The 20,296-nt window shown below is 34.5% G+C and overlaps 1 protein-coding gene across 2 annotated transcripts in view; it reads left to right on the forward strand.

Moving 5' to 3' along the window:
- ZDHHC17 (zinc finger DHHC-type palmitoyltransferase 17) overlaps positions 1–20,296 on the forward strand; it is a 90,463-nt gene that overhangs the window by 37,394 nt on the left and 32,773 nt on the right. For both annotated transcript variants that reach the window (XM_002823539.6, XM_054527410.2), the window contains 5 exons: positions 4,686–4,808; positions 8,433–8,510; positions 9,119–9,263; positions 14,555–14,619; positions 15,266–15,428. In XM_002823539.6, the coding sequence (XP_002823585.3) occupies positions 4,686–4,808; positions 8,433–8,510; positions 9,119–9,263; positions 14,555–14,619; positions 15,266–15,428 (574 nt within the window). The remainder of the gene's footprint in view (positions 1–4,685; positions 4,809–8,432; positions 8,511–9,118; positions 9,264–14,554; positions 14,620–15,265; positions 15,429–20,296) is intronic.

Raw genomic sequence — 20,296 nt, forward strand, 5'->3', positions numbered from 1 at the left:
GTCTGATATTAGTGTAGCAACTCTTGCTCTCCTCTGGTTACTATTTGCATGGAATTTCTTTTTTCATCCTTTAATTTCCAACTCATTTGCTTTTGGATCTAATTTCTAACTCATTTGCCTTTGTGTCTGTTGTAGATAGTGTATAGTTGGGTCTTTTTTACCCCAGTCTATTCTGCCAAACTGTCTTTGGGTTGGAGAGTTTAATCCGTTTACATTTAAAGTAATTACTAATAAAGAGGGACTTCTGTCATTTTGCCATTTCTTTTTTTTTTTAGACAGAGTCTTGCTCTGTCGCCTAGGCTGGAGTGCCGTGGCGCAATCTCAGCTCATTGCCATCTCCGCCTACTGAGTTCAAGCAATTCTCCTGCCTCAGTCTCCTAAGTAGCTGAGATTACAGGCATGCACCACCACGCCCAGCTAATTTTTGTATTTTTAGTAGAGACGGGGTTTCACCATGTTGGTCAGGCTGGTCTCAAACTCCTGACCTCGTGATCCACCCTCCTCGGCCTCCCAAAGTGCTGGGATTACAGGCGAGAGCCACTGCACCCGGCCACCATTTGTTTTCTATATGCCATATAGCTTTTTTCCCCTCTCATTTCCTGCATTACTGTATTTTTTTGTGTTTAGTTCAGTTTTTGTAGTGAAATGTTTAAGTTTCTCATTCCTTTCGTGTATGTCCTATAGCTACTTTTCTTTGCAGATACTATGGATATTACACTTAACATCCTAAAGTTGGGCCGGGCACGATGGCTCATGCCTGTAAGCACTTTGGGAGGCCGAGGCAGGTGGATCACAAGGTCAGGAGGTTGAGACCATCCTGGCTAATGGTGAAACCCCGTCTCTACTGAAAATAAAAAAAAATTAGCCGGGCGTGGTGGCGGGTGCCTGTAGTCCCAGCTACTCGGGAGGCTGAAGCAGGAGAATGGCGTGAACCTGGGAGGTGGAGCTTGCAGTGAGCCGAGATCGCGCCACTGTGCTCCAGCCTGGGCTACACAGCGAGACTCCCTCTCAAAAAAAAAAAAAAAACAAAAAAAACCTAAAGTTATAACACTAATTTGAATTTATGTTACTGAATTTATACAGATTAATGCCAATAACCTAATAAATGTGCTCCTTTACAGCCTCATCTATATGCTTTTTAGTTGTTGATGTCACAGAACTGCATATGTATACATTGTATTTCCAACAGACATAAAGTAATTATTTTAAATGCATTGGTCTCTAAAATTATATAGAAACAATATTTAGACACACAGACCAAAATTACAACAATACTAGTGTTTAATAATTTTTAAATTAATGTATTAGTCTCTTAAATCATGTAGAAAACAAAAAACTGGAGTTACAAATTATTGTTACGTCATGCTAGGTTTTGTAATTGCCCATGTATTGACTTTTATTGAGATCTTTATTTTTTCATATGCCTTTGAGTTACTGTCTAGTGTCCCTTAATTTCACCCGGCAGGTCTCCTTTGTTCAATTCTTGCAGGGCAGGTCCAGTGGTAACAGATTCTCTCAGTCATTATTTGGGAATGTCTTAATTTCTTCCCCTCTTTTGAAGGACAGTTTTGCTGAATATAGGAATTTTGGTTGGCATTGGTTTTCTTTTAGCACTTTGGATATGTCAGCCTGTTCCCTTCTGGCCTCCAAAGTTTCTGATGAGAAATCTGCTGATAATCTTATTGAGGATCCTTGTATGTGACCAGTTGCGTCTCTCTCGTTCCTTTCAAGGTTCTCTCTTTGTCTTTGTCTTTCAAAAGTTTGATTATAATTATGTCTCAGTGTGGGTGTCTTGGAGTTCCTTTTACGTTGACTTCACTGATGTTTATATTCAAATTTAGGAAGTTTTCAGCTATTGTTTTCTCAAATATTCTCTCTATGTCTTTCTCTCTCTCTGTCTTTTTCTGGAACTTCCACAATGTGTGTGTTGTTCTACTTGATGGTGTCCCACAGATCCCTTAGACTGTCTTCACTTTCCTTCGGTCTTTTTTCTTTCTGCTCCTCACACTTGATAGTAATTGCTATTGCTCTGTCTTCATGTTTGCTGACTCTTTCTTCTGTCTTTGAAGACATTCTGTCTCATTTCTGCCTTTGAATCCATATAATGACTTCAGTTATTGTATGTTTTAGTTCTAGAATTTCTTTCTGGTTTCTTTTTAGGTATTTTATCTTTTTATGAGTACAGGTGCTACCAGCTTGCATTGATTTGAGTTTTCCACCACTGCAAAAGTGGTGCAAAAGTGGTACACATTCAGTAGAAATCATGCTTCAAGTATGACCCATACAGCCATTCTTTTTTTTGTTTTATTTTTACTTTCAGTACAGTATTCAATAAATTACATGAGGCCAGGCACAGTGGCTGACACCTGTAATCTCAGCTCTTGGGAAGGCTGAGGTGGGCAGATCACTTGAGCCCAGGAGTTCAAGACCAGCCTGAGCAACATGGTGAAACCCCATCTCTACTAAAAGTACAAAAAAAGAGCCAAGCATGGTGGTGCACACCTGTGGTCCCAGCTACTAGGGAGGCTGAGGTGGGAGGATTGCTTGAGCCCTGGGGGCGGAGATTTCAGGAAGCTATGATTGCGCCACTGCACTCCAGCCTCAGTGACAGAGTGAGACCCTGTCTCAAAAAAGAAAAAAAAATTACATGAGATATTATAAAATAGGCTTTGTCTTAGATGATTTTGTTCAGAGTCTGTCATTGTCCTTTCCCACATTGTGGAGGTCACATCCCAGAGCAATCCCCTCGTTCTCTATAGGGAATATGAACCATTCCTCTTGCCTCTTTAGGCAAGGGGCAGAGTGCAGTAAGCCTGTGGGAGAATTCTCAACTTATACCCACATCATAAACGTCATCTGCTGAGGCAATGGTAATTACTCAGCTCTCCATATACCCTGGGCTGATGTCTGGTGGTATTGTGGGAAAAGGAACCTCTGTAACTTGTTACCTTCCAGTTGGACCGGAACTTGTGCTTTAGTCCAATTGGCCATTCCCTTCACCCTGGCATTCCATAAGATAACCAAAAATACAGATGGCCACCAAAACCGGAGAGATTTGACAAATTCTTTTAATCCTGCTATATATATGTTGACTTGATAGGAGTCCCTAGGGGGTGCATAATGAATTTAAGGCCTGAAACCAAATAGCTGCTGGGTTTGAATCAGCACTCTTCTGGTGGTCAACTATTAGTGAGAATGTGAATTGGATTAATTCCATCTATTATAATCCACGGATTCATCAATTATACTTGCGATGCCCTCAAAGGGGTGACTAGCTAGTTAAATGCCATCAGCCGAATGGCCTGGAAAAACCGGCTTGCACTAGACATGATACTAGCAGAAAAAAGGGGCATATGTGTGACGCTGGGTGGGAAATGTACTTTTATTCCCAACAATACTGTCCCAGATAGGATCATCACAAAAGCTTTACAAGGTTTGACAACTCTAGCCAGTGAGCTGGCAGAGAATGCTGGAATTGATAACCCATTTACAGGCTGGCTAGAAGGTTGGTTTGGAAAATGGAAAGGCATGGTAGCTTCAGTTCTTACATCTCTTATAATTGTGGCAGAAGTCTTACCAGCAGTGGGATGTTGTATTATCCTTTGTATGAGGGGACTAGCACAGAGATTAATTAAGACAGCTATTAATAAACAAATGCCCATGACTTACCAGCAAAATAACCTGCTACTATTAAAAACCAAATTAGACTCACTCTCCTATGAGGAAGATAGTAAATGACTTCTAGAGTGATTCAAGGACCAAAAGGGTTCAAATGAAAATGAAACTAAAAGAAGTAAATAGAAAAGAGAAGGGAATTTGTGAGAAAACATTTTAAATGGTCCATTTTCAAGGCATGATAAACCTAAGCACTGGCAGTCAGCCTGCGAATGTAACAAATTACATGGCTCATGCACCTAGTGGGTCACAATAAGTGAACAGAATGTAGAGGAGGGGTCAGCCCATAAAAGGGAAGAAAGTTTCATTATTGTGAAATCAAAACTTAAGCGTGGAAAAGGACGGGGTAAGGGGGATAATAAAACTTAGGCGGCGTCTGGGAAGATTGTAACCCCATAGTACTCGACCAGTGAGGAACTGGGGGAGGGACTTGTGTGCTAGGAGATAAATTGCCTGCTGTAGCTGCCCCGAGTGTGCCTGCCGACCAGACACCTGATATTACAAGACTGCTATTAAAGTCTCACTTTCACCTTTCTTCGTGCCTCCTGGTCCATTCTTTGGGTTTGGACTGATGAGTGTGTTTCTCACACTGGGGCTTATATAACATCCTTTCTTCTTGATACTCTTCTAAATCATTTATATGCATCTTGTTACTGATTTTTATATATTTAATATTTTTTAATATGTGTATATTTTTTACAGTCTGCCTTAAGAGTTTGGTGGGATAAGTGGTAATAAAGAAAGCAACTGATTGAAATTTTATTTCTGGTGTACTTTTTTCTTTCATATAGTGAGATTTTACATTCTTATAAGTGAGACATTTTAGAACTGTAAAATGGATTAGTAAAAGTTTTTAGAATGTTGACATTTTAAAAGTAATGTTCTATGTTGAGAAATACATTTTAATTTCCTAGTATCAAAATGAGGAATTATTTTTTTCTCAAAATGTTATTTTTAGCTTTACATTTCTTGTTAAATAATAACAATGCCATATTTTCTTTCTTTTCTAGATATGGAATATATGAACGCTGTCGAGAATTGGTGGAAGCAGGTTATGATGTACGGCAACCGGACAAAGAAAATGTTACACTCCTCCATTGGGCTGCCATCAATAACAGAATAGATTTAGTCAAGTATGTATTTTCTCTATTTTTAATTATTAGAACTTGACTTTTTATGGTTATAAAATTAATAGAAGTAATTGTTATAAAAACTAATACTTTCAAAAATTCATGGCTTTTAGAAGATAGATTCTGTGTACCTTGTTTTTCTGAAAAAGAAAAATTGCTTTTAACTTATGTTGAATGCTTGTATTAGCCAAGTACTGTACTGAGTACTTTTCCATGTATGTTTTCTTTAGTTCTTAATTCTTAATATAACTGTATATGAAATATAACAATTGTTACTGTCCTACTGCTGGCAAAACTGAAGCACAGACAGTTTAAATATACTACCCAGTGACCCACAGCTAATAAAGGTTGGAGTCAGGACCTGAACTCAGGCAGTCTGACTTGGTGTTCACATTCCAAATGTGGATTCTGTGGAGAAAACAGCAAAAGGAAAGTTGAAATGATAATAGGTAATGATAATCTGATTTAACTGTTCACACCAGCATAAGTGATGAATACTTTGCATACTAAGTGTAAAATGATTTTTATCCATCACTGTTAATGTTTGTTTAGTATTAATAAGAAGTAGTTAGATAATCAAGAGTCAGGATGATAGGAAGTCTTAGCAAATCTTGTTTAGTAGTCTTTTGACACTTTGGACACAAAATATTTACAGAAAGACGTGAATTTTTTTGTTGTTGAGATGGGTTCTTACTCTCTCACTCAGGTTGGAGTGTAGTGGTACAATCTTGGCACACTGCAGCCTCGCCTCCCAGGCTCAAGCGATCCTCCCACCTCATACTCCCGAGTAGCTTGGAGCACAGGCAAATACCACCACGCCCAACTAATTTGTGTTTTTTTTGTTTTTGTTTTTGTTTTTTTTGAGATGGGGTTTTGTTCTTGCTGCCCAGGCTGGAGTGTAATGGCTCAATCTTGGCTCACCGCAACCTCTGCCTCCTGGGTTCAAGCAATTCTCCTGCCTCAGCCTCCTGAGTAGTTGGGATTATAGGCAGGTGCCAATAGTAAATGACTCATAGAGTGATTCAAGGACCAGACGGTTTAAATGAAAATGAAATATAGGCATGCGCCTATATAAATACAGGCATATGCCACCATGCCCAGCTAATTTTTTTAATGTTTTTAGTAGAGATGGGGTTTCTCCTTGTTCATCAGGCTGGTCTCGAACTCCCGCCCTCAGGTGATCCCCCCGCTTCGGCTTCCCAAAGTGCTGGAATTACAGGCGTGAGCCACTGTGCCTGGCCTTATTATTTTGTATTTTTGGTAGAGACGGGGTTTCGCCATGTTTCCCAGGCTGGTCTCAAACTCCTGAGCATAGGCAATTCAACTACCCTGGCCTCCCAAAATGCTGGAATTACAGGCATTTGCCTCTGCGCCTAGCCAACATAAATCTAAAATGAACTAAATGAACTACTTGCTATGTTAAGTGCAACACACAGAGTGTAGAGACAAATTGGATATTAATGCCAGGTAAGAGAATTCACCCTGAATTGCTACATTTTCAGTGCAGTGTCTTACTGTTCTCTAATTTAATTCCTGAGTCTCAAACTTTGAGGGTAAAGGTGCACCAAACGTACTTCTTGGCAAATGCAGAATGGTTGCGTGTTAAAATCAACATGGGACTGACACTGAAGTCAGAAGTTGCCATCATATAATGAAGTTTAGGGACACAAGAATGAATCTGGACTTTAAGAGTTTGAATTTTAACTATAATTCTATTAAAAACTTGAGTAGCAGCATCTTAAGATTTAACATTATGGTGTACAAAGAAAGCGTTTGAGCGCTGTCAGCTGCGTGATTGCTTCCATGTCAGTAAAACACTTATTTGTGATGCTAAGTTAACTACTGACTTTCAGTGGGAATATATGCTAGAAAACACAATTTCTCTGCAATGTATTTATATTGACTTTCAACCATTGTTTCTGTTTACAGCCCAGGTACTTACTAAATATTTGTTGGTATCAGTTGTTCATTGATGGTCCCTTCTGAAAACCTAGGATCATTAGTACCTGCCAGAACATTGTTTGATAAAACCTTCTTAACAATATATTGAGCAAAGAGGCTCAAGATTAAGAGTTGTGCAATCTCAGAAGTTTGTAGCTTTGGGCTAAGGTCTTATAGCTACACGAAATAACATGTTATAAAAATATAATACTGAGAAGTTTACAATGAAAAGTAATAGAAGTTATTCTTTTTTTAGGATGCAGAAAAGTTCCCTCTCCTTGTGAAGAAAAAAAAGTTGTGCTTTAGAATCAGTTTGGAAATTGCTCATTGACGTAGACCTAGTGATGATTTAAATTCTGCCATATGTCAGTAAAAATGAATCTCAGGAACAGTTGACTATAGAGAAGGGGATGAAATTGCTTTAGAAAAATTCTAGTTATGATTTTTAATAAAATATCATTTCCTACGAGAGTGGTTATTTTGGCTGAGCTTTACTTCTCTTTGGGTTCTAGCCTACCCATTCTCAAAGAACATTTTCAGCATTATATAATGTTTACCAGGTATCTTAAAAATGGATTCAGGAATAATTAAATGTTTGCATTATTAATAGTTTAATATTCTGGAAATACTTTGTTAGGTTACTTTGAACCATTTTGCATGATAGAGTGGAATTGGGCCCGTCGTTGCATAATGCTTTAACAGCACCAATTTAAACAAATACTTATTTGCAGCCACAAATTTCTGAATTAAACACAGAAGCATGAATAATCACAGGTTAAAAGCCATGTACATTAAGAGTAAATGCATTACTGATCTAGAGCAGTAATCACTTAGAACAGTTTAAGAGTATACATATGTCAAGTATTTGATATCATATCCCTTAGAATCATTTATATTCAGGATTTACTGCATTAATTATTCCTGAAGAAAGCATTGTAATGAACAGCTAGATCTTGTTCACTTCAGAAGTTATCAAGATGCTATGACAGCAGGGTGCGGCCGCTCACTCCTGTAATCCCAGCACTTTGGGAGTCCATAGTAGGAGGATTGTTCAAGTCCAGGAGTTTGAGACCTGCCTCGGCAACATAATGAGATACTATCTTTCTCTCTCTCTCTCCCTCTCTCAAAAAAAGATATTATGATGTTAGTATTAAGCTTACTAATCTAATATTAAAGTTGCTATTTCCTTTTCAAGCAACATGGCTTTAAAGGCACAAGAAATAACAAGGCATAGTAAAGAACCTTTATGTTATGTGTATATTATTTGATTTAATCTACAGTAATCTTAAGGAAAGTAAGGCTTAAAAAGCTGAGCTACCCCAAGGTAGACCATGTCTTGCCTATTCTGCAACTATTCTAATTTCAAGTTTCTATATGCTGCTGTTCAAATCTTTGTAGTTCTTTGAGTACCTTCTTTTTTACGTGATTTTTTTGGCATTTTTATTCTTTTTTTTTTGTAACTTAAAAATTATTTTTCTTTTCCTTATTCTGGAACCAAAAAAAGAGGTATTTGATAAAAAATTCTGCTAAATATGTTTTTTAAACAACCACAAAAGATTATTTATTTTCAAAGGTTCGAACTAGCATGAGATCTGAAATGGAAAACATGTATTTACATATTTTTCACATAATTTCTTAAAATTGAAAATGAAAGTTATTTAAATTATTATAAATTTTGTCTTATAGATACTATATTTCGAAAGGTGCTATTGTGGATCAACTTGGAGGAGACCTGAATTCAACTCCATTGCACTGGGCCACAAGGTTTAAATTTGCTTCTGGATTTTTTTCCTTTGATTCCTTTATTAGTATACAAATAAACAACTTTAAAAAAATGATATACTAAAATGAATAGGAGAGCTTATTATGCCGTTAGTTAACATCATAAATACGCTGATGTTTTATTGTGAAATATTACCTGTAAAGAAGCAAAAGTTTATTGTCCAAAGTTTCCCTGGCCATGCTGATATTAATTCAGTTAGTTATAAGATTGGATTAAACTTTGGATTTCTAAACGTATGGATTTCTAAACATAATATTTTTGCAGCCTATATATATTTACAATGAAAGAATTAGCTCATTTCTTGGGATGATTGAGATAATATTAGAATGGACATAATAGAATATAGTAATTATTTACTATATATTTAAATAAGTTATGAGTACCTCCATACATTTTCAGACTGTTAATCTAGTTAAGACTTTTAAGAAACATAAAATCCTAAATGTGTTTTGACATGTATCTATTTTAAAATAACTTTTCAAAATACATACGTAATCTTCCCACCATACCTTACTTAAAAAAGCTCTTTCCAGAGGATCCTGTTTGAAATAACTTTATATATCTAAGTGTTTATTCTTTTATGTTTTAGACAAGGCCATCTATCCATGGTTGTGCAACTAATGAAATATGGTGCAGATCCTTCATTAATTGATGGAGAAGGATGTAGCTGTATTCATCTGGCTGCTCAGTTCGGACATACCTCAATTGTTGCTTATCTCATAGCAAAAGGACAGGTAAAAAAAAAATCTCAGTGGTATAGATTTTAATCTGATGTTCTTCATAGTTTAAATGCCTAATATTATTGGTGTTGCATGTGTAACAAGCCATTGATATTTAAATAGCACTTTCTGATGGATGAAGAACATAAATACAGTGAGTTTGATATGGAGATATTTAATGTACCTAACATAAAAGCCAGCATGAAAATCATGAAACAGCTAATTATTAAGTTGGGTTTTTATTTCTAAGAGTAATGGAGATAAAGCTCAGAAATTAAGAGAGAAAATATAAGTATCTATTTTTTCTTTGTGTATTTTGAATATATCATCTGAATTCATCTAAACTTTTTTGAACTTATTTATTGGTTATTTTCTATATTAAATATCTCTTGAGAGGGATACATTTTTTAAGATCAGTTTCTGTTGTATAAGATAATGCTGCTTCTTACTTGTCAGAAAAACATCATATTTTAAGTGGTTGTTCCTGATTTTTCTTGAGTGTGCAGTGACCATAATCACATTAAATATTACCAGTTTATATAATCATGTTTTTGTAATAAATGTATTTTGTTAAAAGTAATGTCACCCAGTTTTTCTTTCATGTGTTTTTTCTGGTTATATTTGAACATTAGTTTTATAAGTAAGGATCTCATCACAAGAATAACTTAAGATATATGTATTTAATTTGTTGCTATCAACATGTATTTATTGTTAATTTAAAATTCTATGTGGATTTAGAATTTGAATACTGTTTCTTTTAATGAAGGTTTTACAGTATTTGTTGTTGGCAGTCTCAAGCAGTGGCAGTTGTGTTGTGCATTATAGTTTAGGAAAAGAGCCATAGACTGATTAAGTTAATTGCTGGAAGGGAGGGGGGGTTATTGTCTATTACTGTGTTAAAAAACTACCGCCGAAATCTAATGGCTTAAGAACAATACCAACCAATTAATACGTCTCACAATTTTGTGGGCTTGGCTGGATGGTTTTTCTCCTTGGCTGGTGGCTGCAGTTATCTGGGGGCTTGACTGAGCTGGAAGATTGGCTCACGTATCTTGTGACTTGATAGGAATGGCTACAAACTGCTTAACTGGGAGGCTGGGGCATCAAGGCCTCTTTCTTTCTCTATGTAGTTTCAGAACTTCTACTTTTCAATACTAGTCCATGTGGTCTTTCCAGCAGGGGAACTAGACTTCTTACATATTGGCTTAGAGCTCCCAAAAGAACAAAAGTAGCAGCTGTTTTGCCTTTTTAAGTCTTAGGTCTTGAACTGACACAGCAACGTTTTTTCTCCATTCTGTCAGTTAAAGTGAGTTAACAAGGGCCATAATCACGGAGGGAAGGGGCCACACAAGGGCGTGAATACCAAGAGGCCAGGTTTATGGGGGGTCATCTGGAGAGCAACTGCTATAGGAGATTATTCTTGTTATTCTGCAGTTTTTTCTAGAACAAAGGTTGAAGCAGTAAATGGTGCTATAGCACATCACAGGGTCTTTAGTGGCCTTCCATATTGCAGAATAAATCTACAATACACATTTACTTTTTTTCTTTCAGTTTTTAACTGGGAAAGAAAGGTGGTGTACATTTTTGAGTCCTCTTGTCTTTTTTTTAACTTACTGATTTTGGAGTTTGGATTATTTCATTAATCTTTTTAACCTCTGGTATAGTATATAGGCTATAAAATTCTCAAAGGGCAGGATTTCTACATGTCAGTGCTTTTGGTACAAAAAGTGCATGATGATGATAATGATGATGATAAATGTCTGAGAAATAGTTTTTTTTTTTCCCTGAGTAAATTTTTTTTCTGCACAGAAAGATGATACATGTTTATTATGAAATATTCAGGCATAATAGAATATGACTTAGAAAATGAAATCTCACCTCTCCCCTTGGCCATCTGTCTGACTGAGGTTACTTCCTTTAATAATGTAGTATGTATTTTCAGAGATTTTATTCCATGTACAGATTAAGCATCTGTAATCTGAAAATCCGGAATGCTCCGAAATCCAAAACGTTTTGAGTGTCAACATGATGCCACAAGTGGAAAATTCTACCCCTGACACCTTTGCTTTCCAATAGTTCATTGTACACACACTTTGTTTCATGTACAAAATTATTTAAAATATTGAATAAAATTGCCTTCAGGCTGTGTGTATAAGGTGTATATGAAAGATGAATGAATTTCACATTTAGATTTTGGTCCCATTCTCAAGATTTTATTACATATATACAAATATTTCAACATATGAAAAAACACATATTCAAACACTTCTGGTCCCAAGCATTTTAGATAAAGGATACTCAACATGTATACACTAATATGTTGTAAAAGACACTCTTCCAATGTGCGTTGCATCATACTGTGAGGGCCCAAAGTTTTTCTCTGTGCTAGAGCACTGTGCCGTTTAACCCCTGAATACCTTTGAGCTCCACTTCTGCCATCTCCCCATCATCTGTTTTAACTGCACTAGTTTTTTTTGCTACTTTTTCAGTAACTCTGACATGCTGTTGTCTAAGGGCCTTTTGGTTGCTGTTTCTTCTGCTGGTATATTCTTTCCTCAGATAATCATACAGTTTCTCTCTCTCTCTTCAGTCAGATGGTTGCTCAAATTTTATTAGTTCTGATTACATAGTTCCTAATTATAAGCAGTAATAAAATTAGCGTATTTTTATTTCTTCTTCCCTTTCTCTTTTACCAACTTTAGTCAATAATATTGTTTTTCTTAATGTTAACTATGTTCTGATAAATTTTTACTACATTTTTATTACTTGATTTGTCAGCTTTAGATAATAATTTTCTTTGATTCATGGCTACTATAGATGAGGCTCTCAGCATATTTTCATTTCAACCTTTTTCCATTTTCCCATTTTGTTGTTAATTATATCAATTTTACATTGTTAGGGTATATAACATTTCTATTGAGTTTTGTCATTCTATTCTTCACAATTGTTTTGTTTTAGTTATATTGTTAAATATATTTAGTGCTCACTACCAATTCTTTTGGATGATTTTCAGGAGAAAAAGGGGAAAATGCTAAGTTATGGAGCCCTGTTGATCATGGAATTCCCATAAGCTTTTGATCTGGGCTTGTTAATTCTTCCTAATAGAGAATACCCATACGTCCAGGCTGAACTTGGAAAAGAAGTACCAAGTTTTAAATCCCGACCCAAAGAGAGAAAAGGTTGAATTTCATTTTTCTTTTAGTACTCTAGAGATGTGCCATGATTTTACATTTTTTATTTATTGATATTTTTAATACTATCATTTTTTAAAAAGGATATGAAAACACAACTAAGAAGAAGAAGAAACTTAAACATAAGAATTTACATGCTTGCTTTAATTAGACCTGAAATTTGGTTGGGGTCCTACGGAAATTAGGAGTAAAAGAAGTCACAATAGTTACTTCTCATATAAGAAATAAGGAAGTTTGTTGTTTCTTCAGAAACAACAAAATATTTTTTTAAGTCACAGGATTATTTTAAAAAATGAACTTGCTTATTGGAAATGTTGAGTGAGGTTGCAGAAGATATTCCTGACAACACTATTAAAGTAAATCCAGAAATGGATTTGTAATGGATAAGGCATAACATTCTATTACAGTGTGCATGGTGAGTGACTAAGTTAATGACATCCAAGGAAATGCTTTACTTATCTAATGTAGTGGTTCTCAGATTTTTTTTCTTCAACATGCTTGGATAATGTTCACATTTGAGACATATTCCTGTTGCTAACAGTGGCTCACAGAGAACTGATGCATAGAGTTAGTGTTTTACAATGTGCTTACTGTAACTCTCTCCTCTCTCCACTGATTGGTGAATTAGGTAACACAACTTGGATTAGAACTGCTTGCTTAATGTAATTCAGGAATGGGAGATGGGGTAGGGAAGAAGAAGAAACTTAATATTTATTGAATATCCATTATGTTCTCGGGTTGTTGACTAGATGCTTTGCACACATTATTTAATCTTCACAGGAGCCTTATGAAGTTATTTGTATTTCACATTTTTTAATGAGGAAGCTAAGACTAAGAATTAAAGTAATTTAGCCTACAATCTCATGGCAATTATATGATGGAGCTAGGAAGTCAAAACCATGTGTTATTCTAAAGCCAAGCCTAGAAAAGTAGATAGATAAGCATGTCTTTTCCTTTAATAAATGGTTTTTGATCATCTACTCTGCTGGGCACTGAGAATACAAAGATGGATTTCGGATGATTTTTATTTTCAAAGTTCTCCAGGTTAATGAGACAGATGTTTCAGGCATAGAGGATAATCAGTTCAGAATGGAGTGGGTTAGGAAAGGTAGTTTCAGAGCATTGAAACTGATAAGAGTCCCTGATACATCAGAAAGTCTTGCGCAAGGAGAATTAGATAACTAGGAAAGAGTTTTGGTTTAATAGGTGGAAGTTTTAGTTATAATTTGCTAAAAACTAAGTAAGAGTGGGGAAAAGATGGTGCCAGGGAAAGCAAAAAATTGAGTAGAAGAGGAAAAATCGTGGTTTATTACATGGTTTGGCTGGGAATAGTATTTATGCATATTTATAATAATACATATCAAGTATTAAATGTTTATATTAACCAGAATTACAATAGATCTCTTGAGAGGAAAGAATAGGAAAGGTGCGCATTTGTGATGTAGCAGAGAGGAAAGAGAAAAATTCACATTTTTTATACCAAGGAATTTCAAAATAATGCCTGAAACTGAAAAATCAAGAAGTAGCAGTTCAAACATCTTATTTAAAGAATGGAGGTAAATATCAAAATAATGAGCCAAAAAATGGTGAAAATGGTGGGAAGTAAGGCAGGGGGATTGATTGCTTTAGTGTGTTGCTTTTTCCATACAAACTACAGAATCATTTAACTCTAAAAATGTACATGTGTAACAGTAAAAACTGAGTATATTAAAATGTCAGTTATTTTTATTTTTTGTTTTGAAATGCCTAGGATTAAACAGTTTTGTCGTTCTCTCTTATGCATTAGTATAAACAAGTTTTTCAGAAACTTAATCACTTAACCTATCCTTTGGTTGAAAGATCAGAATAGGTTAAGAATTTTAAATGTGAAACATTGAAAGGCTGATTAAAACATCTTAAAAGGGAATACTGTAAAAGCATGATATATGTTCACTAGAGTATATAGTGACAAGATTTTTATTTTAAAGTTAAGAAAGAGAAAGTTTCATACATTATCCTTGATTGAGTAGTATTATATTCGCTTCTCCTGTTAAATATAGATTAGATTTTTCCAAGCAAATTTGGTTAGGAACTTATAATTTAACTGTCTGACTTTTTTTCTTTTTACTTTATCAGGATGTAGATATGATGGATCAGAATGGAATGACGCCTTTAATGTGGGCAGCATATAGAACACATAGGTATGTAATGACTATAAAAAACTTATTTAGGCCATTTCAGCATAATACAATGTGAAGTAAGAGAGAGGAAAAAGCAGTTAGTACTATTCACTAATATTTACAGTTTTTATTATGACTATAGTATATATAAATTACCATTTTGGATGTTTTGGTATCTCTGTGCTGTCTCTCCCTCACTGATTAGAGCTTCCTTAATCTGTTTCTCTTTTAACAATATCTAAGAAAAGAAGTTATCTTTTTTAAAAAGTAATTAATTTTTTCATGTGATTTACATATTGACAAATTTATTAATTAGTAAGTTGTCTTAGATCACTTTTGGAAGACTCCAAATTTAAATTTAAAAAAATATTATTCTTTAATTGTATAAGTATTAATGACATCCATTTCTAGGTCAAAAATAGAAAATATCAGGACCAAGTTGCTTATCCCCTGAAACTATTAACATATTACTTTATATGGTGTCATACATACTTAATACTTCATGTTAGAATATTGTCTCATTATTGATTTTAAAGTTGTTGAGTAGGTTAGAAGTGTTCCAAAATGGAATGCTGCTGTAAGCATAATCAGTTTAGTATTTGTAATGATTTCTATAATTGAAATTAGGGTTGTTGTTGTTGTTTGTTTTTTTTTTTTTCCTTTTCAGTGTGGATCCAACTAGATTGCTTTTAACATTCAATGTTTCAGTTAACCTTGGTGACAAGTATCACAAAAACACTGCTCTGCATTGGGCAGTGCTAGCAGGGAATACCACAGTCATTAGCCTTCTTCTGGAAGCTGGAGCTAATGTTGATGCCCAGAATATCAAGGTAAAAATATTCTGTATTGATAATACTGTATGAAATGTGGCTACTAATATATGAATTCTGTAATAAAACAAGTTTTTCATAGACTGTCAGAGTTGAAAGAAACTTCTTCAATACAGGTTTACAGTTAAACCACATTATGCATAATACATTTTAATAATTCTTTGACTTGGTTATTTTATTGTCTTATTTTTTTAAAGATCAAGAGATTTAAATTTGATAAATGCCTTTATGGTGTTTATAGGAGGACTCCCACCCCACCATGCCGGACTAATCCAGGAAAAGTTACAATATTATTTAAGAGCCAAGCACAATTAACATTTGCACTCTAAACATTTAGAAATCAGTAAACATTTTATTAATACATGCAATAAGATTCTATTGCTAGTCTCAAATTTTGGTTATTTCTTTTCATTTTTAAAGCCTCAGGATCCACCATGTCTTTCAGCAACGAACTCATTCTGTGAAATTACTTTAAACATCATCTTTTAATAATATGCATTCATAAGTAACTATACCCATTGACAAATGTTCTTTAATTTTGGCTATAATTTATAGTATTTTCTGAGTTATGTTTCTTAAATTTCTAAGGGATATGTGCTAATTAAATATGAAGGGGATTCAAGACACATACTAATCTGAAATGGCCAATCAAAAAGTAGGTTATCTCCTGCTGGATCAGGGTATCTCTTTATGTTCCAACGAATAGTTTGTTCTTCCTTGATTCAGTTACTTTAAGAGGAGAAGGATAAACTACTAAAATAAAATAGCTTAGTCTAGTTTTATGGAGCATAATTTGTTAAGCTTATCAATTTTTAGAAATAGTCTAATTACAAACATTTAGTTAAAAGTAAATTAATATTGGAAACCATAAGATATTGATAAAATCATGTATGTTTTTCTTTCTTCTAAAAAAATTTCAAGTCTTCTTCTCCCTAACAAAAGTGATCAGAATAGTTCCGTATCTGCCATTAAACATAGGGAAAGAAGAAAGTCAGCATATCGTAGTGCCTGATATGCGATGGGCACTCTAGGTATTTACTGAGTAAATGAAGATTTATGTAGTCTTGAGTTTTACCTAAGGTAGTTTTCATGACTGCTAAGATACCTCTGCCACTTCAGAAATTATAGAGAGAAATGTTTGCTTTTTAAATGTTTTTAAATAGGGTGCTCTATAACACTGGAATGAGTAAATTAGCTGACCCCAGGTCTGAAGGTTAAGAAAAGAGAAGTTTGACTAAACCTGATCAATATACTTAAAAGAAAATTATGTGAGATTACCTCATGTTTTATTATCTGAATTAAGAGTGTTACTACTTTTTTTTATCTTTGCTACCAGACAGCCATTCCTAAGGTGATCATGCACGAGGAATACATTTAAAGATACGTAGTATTATTGAAAAAACAGGATTAATTTTAGTTTGGCAAATAGTAAGACTCTGTAGACCTTCTGCCAATAGCCATATCAGTATACTGAAATTATAGTAATACCAAAGAATTACGACAGTAAAATGACTACACAGTTCTGGAGTTTGAAACTAGTAGTGTATATTTTTAGAGCTTTTAAAAGTATATTTTCTGTTCATATAAAATTAGGTTAAATTCAGTCACAGTCATTGGGATTTGAGGTATGTTTTTAAATTCAATGTCTTTTCAAGTAAATAATGAAGACTTGTACTTCTCATTAGCCATTGCATAAACTTTTAAATTACTCTTAGTAAAAGGAATAATCTACAGCAAATTTCAACAGAAAGTTAATGATAAGAGTAGAGATATTTAAAATTATTTAAATGATTTTGAACTTTGTATTTTTAATGTTTTATAGGTTCAGGCACAAGAATTATGTGGTACCAAGAAACAATGAAATAGAATGTAGCTTCCTTAACTATTATTATAGTTCATGCGAATATTTTCTAGAGTCTACAGTGTCTATAATTGAGCTAATTATTGTACCTTAGAGCTTTTAAATTCATTTATTTTTTTCTAGTTATTTTCTTTTTATTAATGTTTTAAGTTTATCTGTCACATGTAATCGAGGTTGGCTATTGACAAAAAATTTTTCTCATGTAATTCCCTGGTAGCTTCTGGAGTGATGGTACTTCTAAAGAAAATAAAGTCTAAGGAATTATTGTATTTGCTCAGGGAACATTTATACTTTCAGGGGAAAAATTACCTGTATCTACACTGTTGACAAAGTAGATTGTTTTAAAATGCACTTTGTATGTAATTAAAAAGATGAAGTGAGTATCAAATGCCTTTTTTAAAAATGGGGATCTGCCTCAGAGGCATTCCCAACATACTTAAGTCTTATCACCTTCTAATAGAAGCCATGTATTTATTCATTCAGCAAATTCTTGTTCAATGGTGGGTGGTGGGGAGTCACATTGTTCAAGACAGGTAAGGTCCCTATTCTTTCAGAATGTACATTCTGTTGAGGAAACAGCCAGTAAGTGGATAATAATAAAAGGCAAATGTGATAGAATGACTTGGGATGGAAGGACCACATCCGGTGAGAGTGATTTGGGAATGCCCCTGAGGAGATGACATTTGCTTTTGAATTATGTAATGAGAAGGGATCAGTTATACAGAGACACGTGGGAAAAAACTTTCCATGTAGAGGAACATGCAAGGGCAAGGTCCTAAACAGGAGTAAGATTGCAATATTTGAGGTGCAGAAATAAGGACAGTGTGGCCAGAGTACAGTGAGCAAGATGGTGAAGTCACTTGAGAAAGGCAGGTGCTGTATCATGCAATGCGATAATAAAGAGCTTTAATTGTATTCTCAGTCATGGGAAACAGTTGAAAGGATTTATGTAGGCTGATTATATGATCTGCTTTTTGTTTTAAATATTTTTTAAACATTACTTTGGTTGATGTATGGAGAATGCATTGAAGAGTTAAGAAAATGGAAAAGATGGAGATCAGTTAGGCTGTTGCAATAAATCAGACAAGTGATAATGTTAGCTTAGCTTAGGATCAGAGGAGTAGAGGTAGAGAGAAATGACTGGATTTGGAGAGGATATTTTAAAGTAGAAATAAGAAGGTAGATTAGGTATGAGGATAAAAGAAACCATCATTGATGACTTAGGTTTTGTTTTGGGTAACTGAGCATCTTGTGATACCGTATGTTGAGATTGTGAAGACTGAAGGAGAAGTACTTTTTGGGATGAAGGTGATAGGAATTGGTTGTGTTTGGTAACATTTAATTTGAAGTGGTGTCTTAGCCGTGTGAACTATTAAGCTAATTAAGTAAACTTAAATTGCTGCCAATTTTGAAAAGGAAACATTTATTTAAAAAAAATACCTAGAATATTTGTCCAGGAATCTAACCAAATTTATTTATACCTATACTTTTTCCATTTTTAAGTCTTAAGAAAGAATCTTGTTGATAATAATGGATTATAACAATAAGATGCAGCCTGCAAATCTGGCTATGGCTTTAATAGCTATAAAAAGTTATATTTTTCAAAGAATATGAAAAATTACGCTTTGTATTATAATAATTCTATAAGATCCCCTTTCCCTAAAATACCTATTTTCTATATATGATTAAGTTTCTTAGAAATCTTTCTTTATATTAACTAGAGATTTACCTTCACATATTAGTTACTCAGTTCTTTTCATGTATAAACAAATGTTCCTTTATCAAAACAAGATAGAACTTACTTTAAAGACAATTTATACTAAATGAGGCCGGGCACTGTGGCTCACGCCTGTAATCCCAGCACTTTGGGAGTCTGAGGCGGGCGGATCACCTGAGGTCAGGAGTTCGAGACCAGCCTCAACATGGAGAAACCCCGTCTCTACTAAAAATACAAAATTAGCCGGGCGTGGTGGTGCATGTCTGTAATCCCAGCTACTCGGGAGGCTGATTCAGGAGAATTGCTTGAACCTGAGAGGCGGAGGTTGCAGTGAGCCAAGATCGCACCATTGCACTCAAGCCTGGGCAACAAGAGTGAAACTCCGTCTTAAAAAAAAAAAAAAAAAAGACAATTTATACTAAATGATAGGTAACTTTAAAATTGCTGTTTTCATCTTTAGAAGGATCAGGACTAGCTGTATACCCTAGGTTTTTTTATCTGGAGTCCCCCAGTAGACTTTGGTTGGGGGAGCTGTGGGTCCATGGACCCCTGAAATTGTTGAAAAAAAGTTACTTGTATCAGCATTTTTCCAAAAGTGGCTGTCATCAGAAAAGACTCAAAAGAATTTAAGAACCAAGCCCCTAGATAATAGCTACATGAAATAGCTTTAAATCTCTTCTTGTAAAGCAACAACAGGGGAAACAAATGATTTGGAATACTAAGAATAAAAAACAAAACACAGTTATGGCCTACCCAGTAATCCCTTTTGTGGTAGTATCTCATTTGTGATTAAAAAAATAATAATCCTTAGCATATGTTTTTGGTTATACTGATAGATGAATTGAGTTTGGAAGGAACAGTTAATCTCTGAGTGCTACGCAAGCAGTTATAATCTTGTCTTTCTAAAATTATCAAAGGACATAGTTTTTAGCTTGTACAGAATATAAAATTACTGAGCTCTGTTCATTAATGTATCGAAAGACCTCTTGAAATGAGGTAAGAAAATGTTTTTAGAAAATAGTTTTGTATTACTTCTTAAATACCTGACCTAAATGGTCTCCAAGAAAAAATTTTTTAAAATTTTGACAATGAAATTCAACCTTACGTAGGTGAAATGTTGAGTGATCTTACCCCCAACCATAATGTTTATCTGACCAAAACCTTTGAATGATTTCTTTTATTAACAGTTACATAGTCTATAATTACTCCATGTAGATTGTTGCTGTTGTTGCTATTGTTAATATTATTTATTATTTTGGCTGAGACATGGAGTGATCAAATAAATACAGA

This window comes from Pongo abelii, chromosome 10, assembly GCF_028885655.2.
Source record: "Pongo abelii isolate AG06213 chromosome 10, NHGRI_mPonAbe1-v2.0_pri, whole genome shotgun sequence".
NCBI classification, from domain to species: Eukaryota; Metazoa; Chordata; class Mammalia; order Primates; family Hominidae; genus Pongo; species Pongo abelii.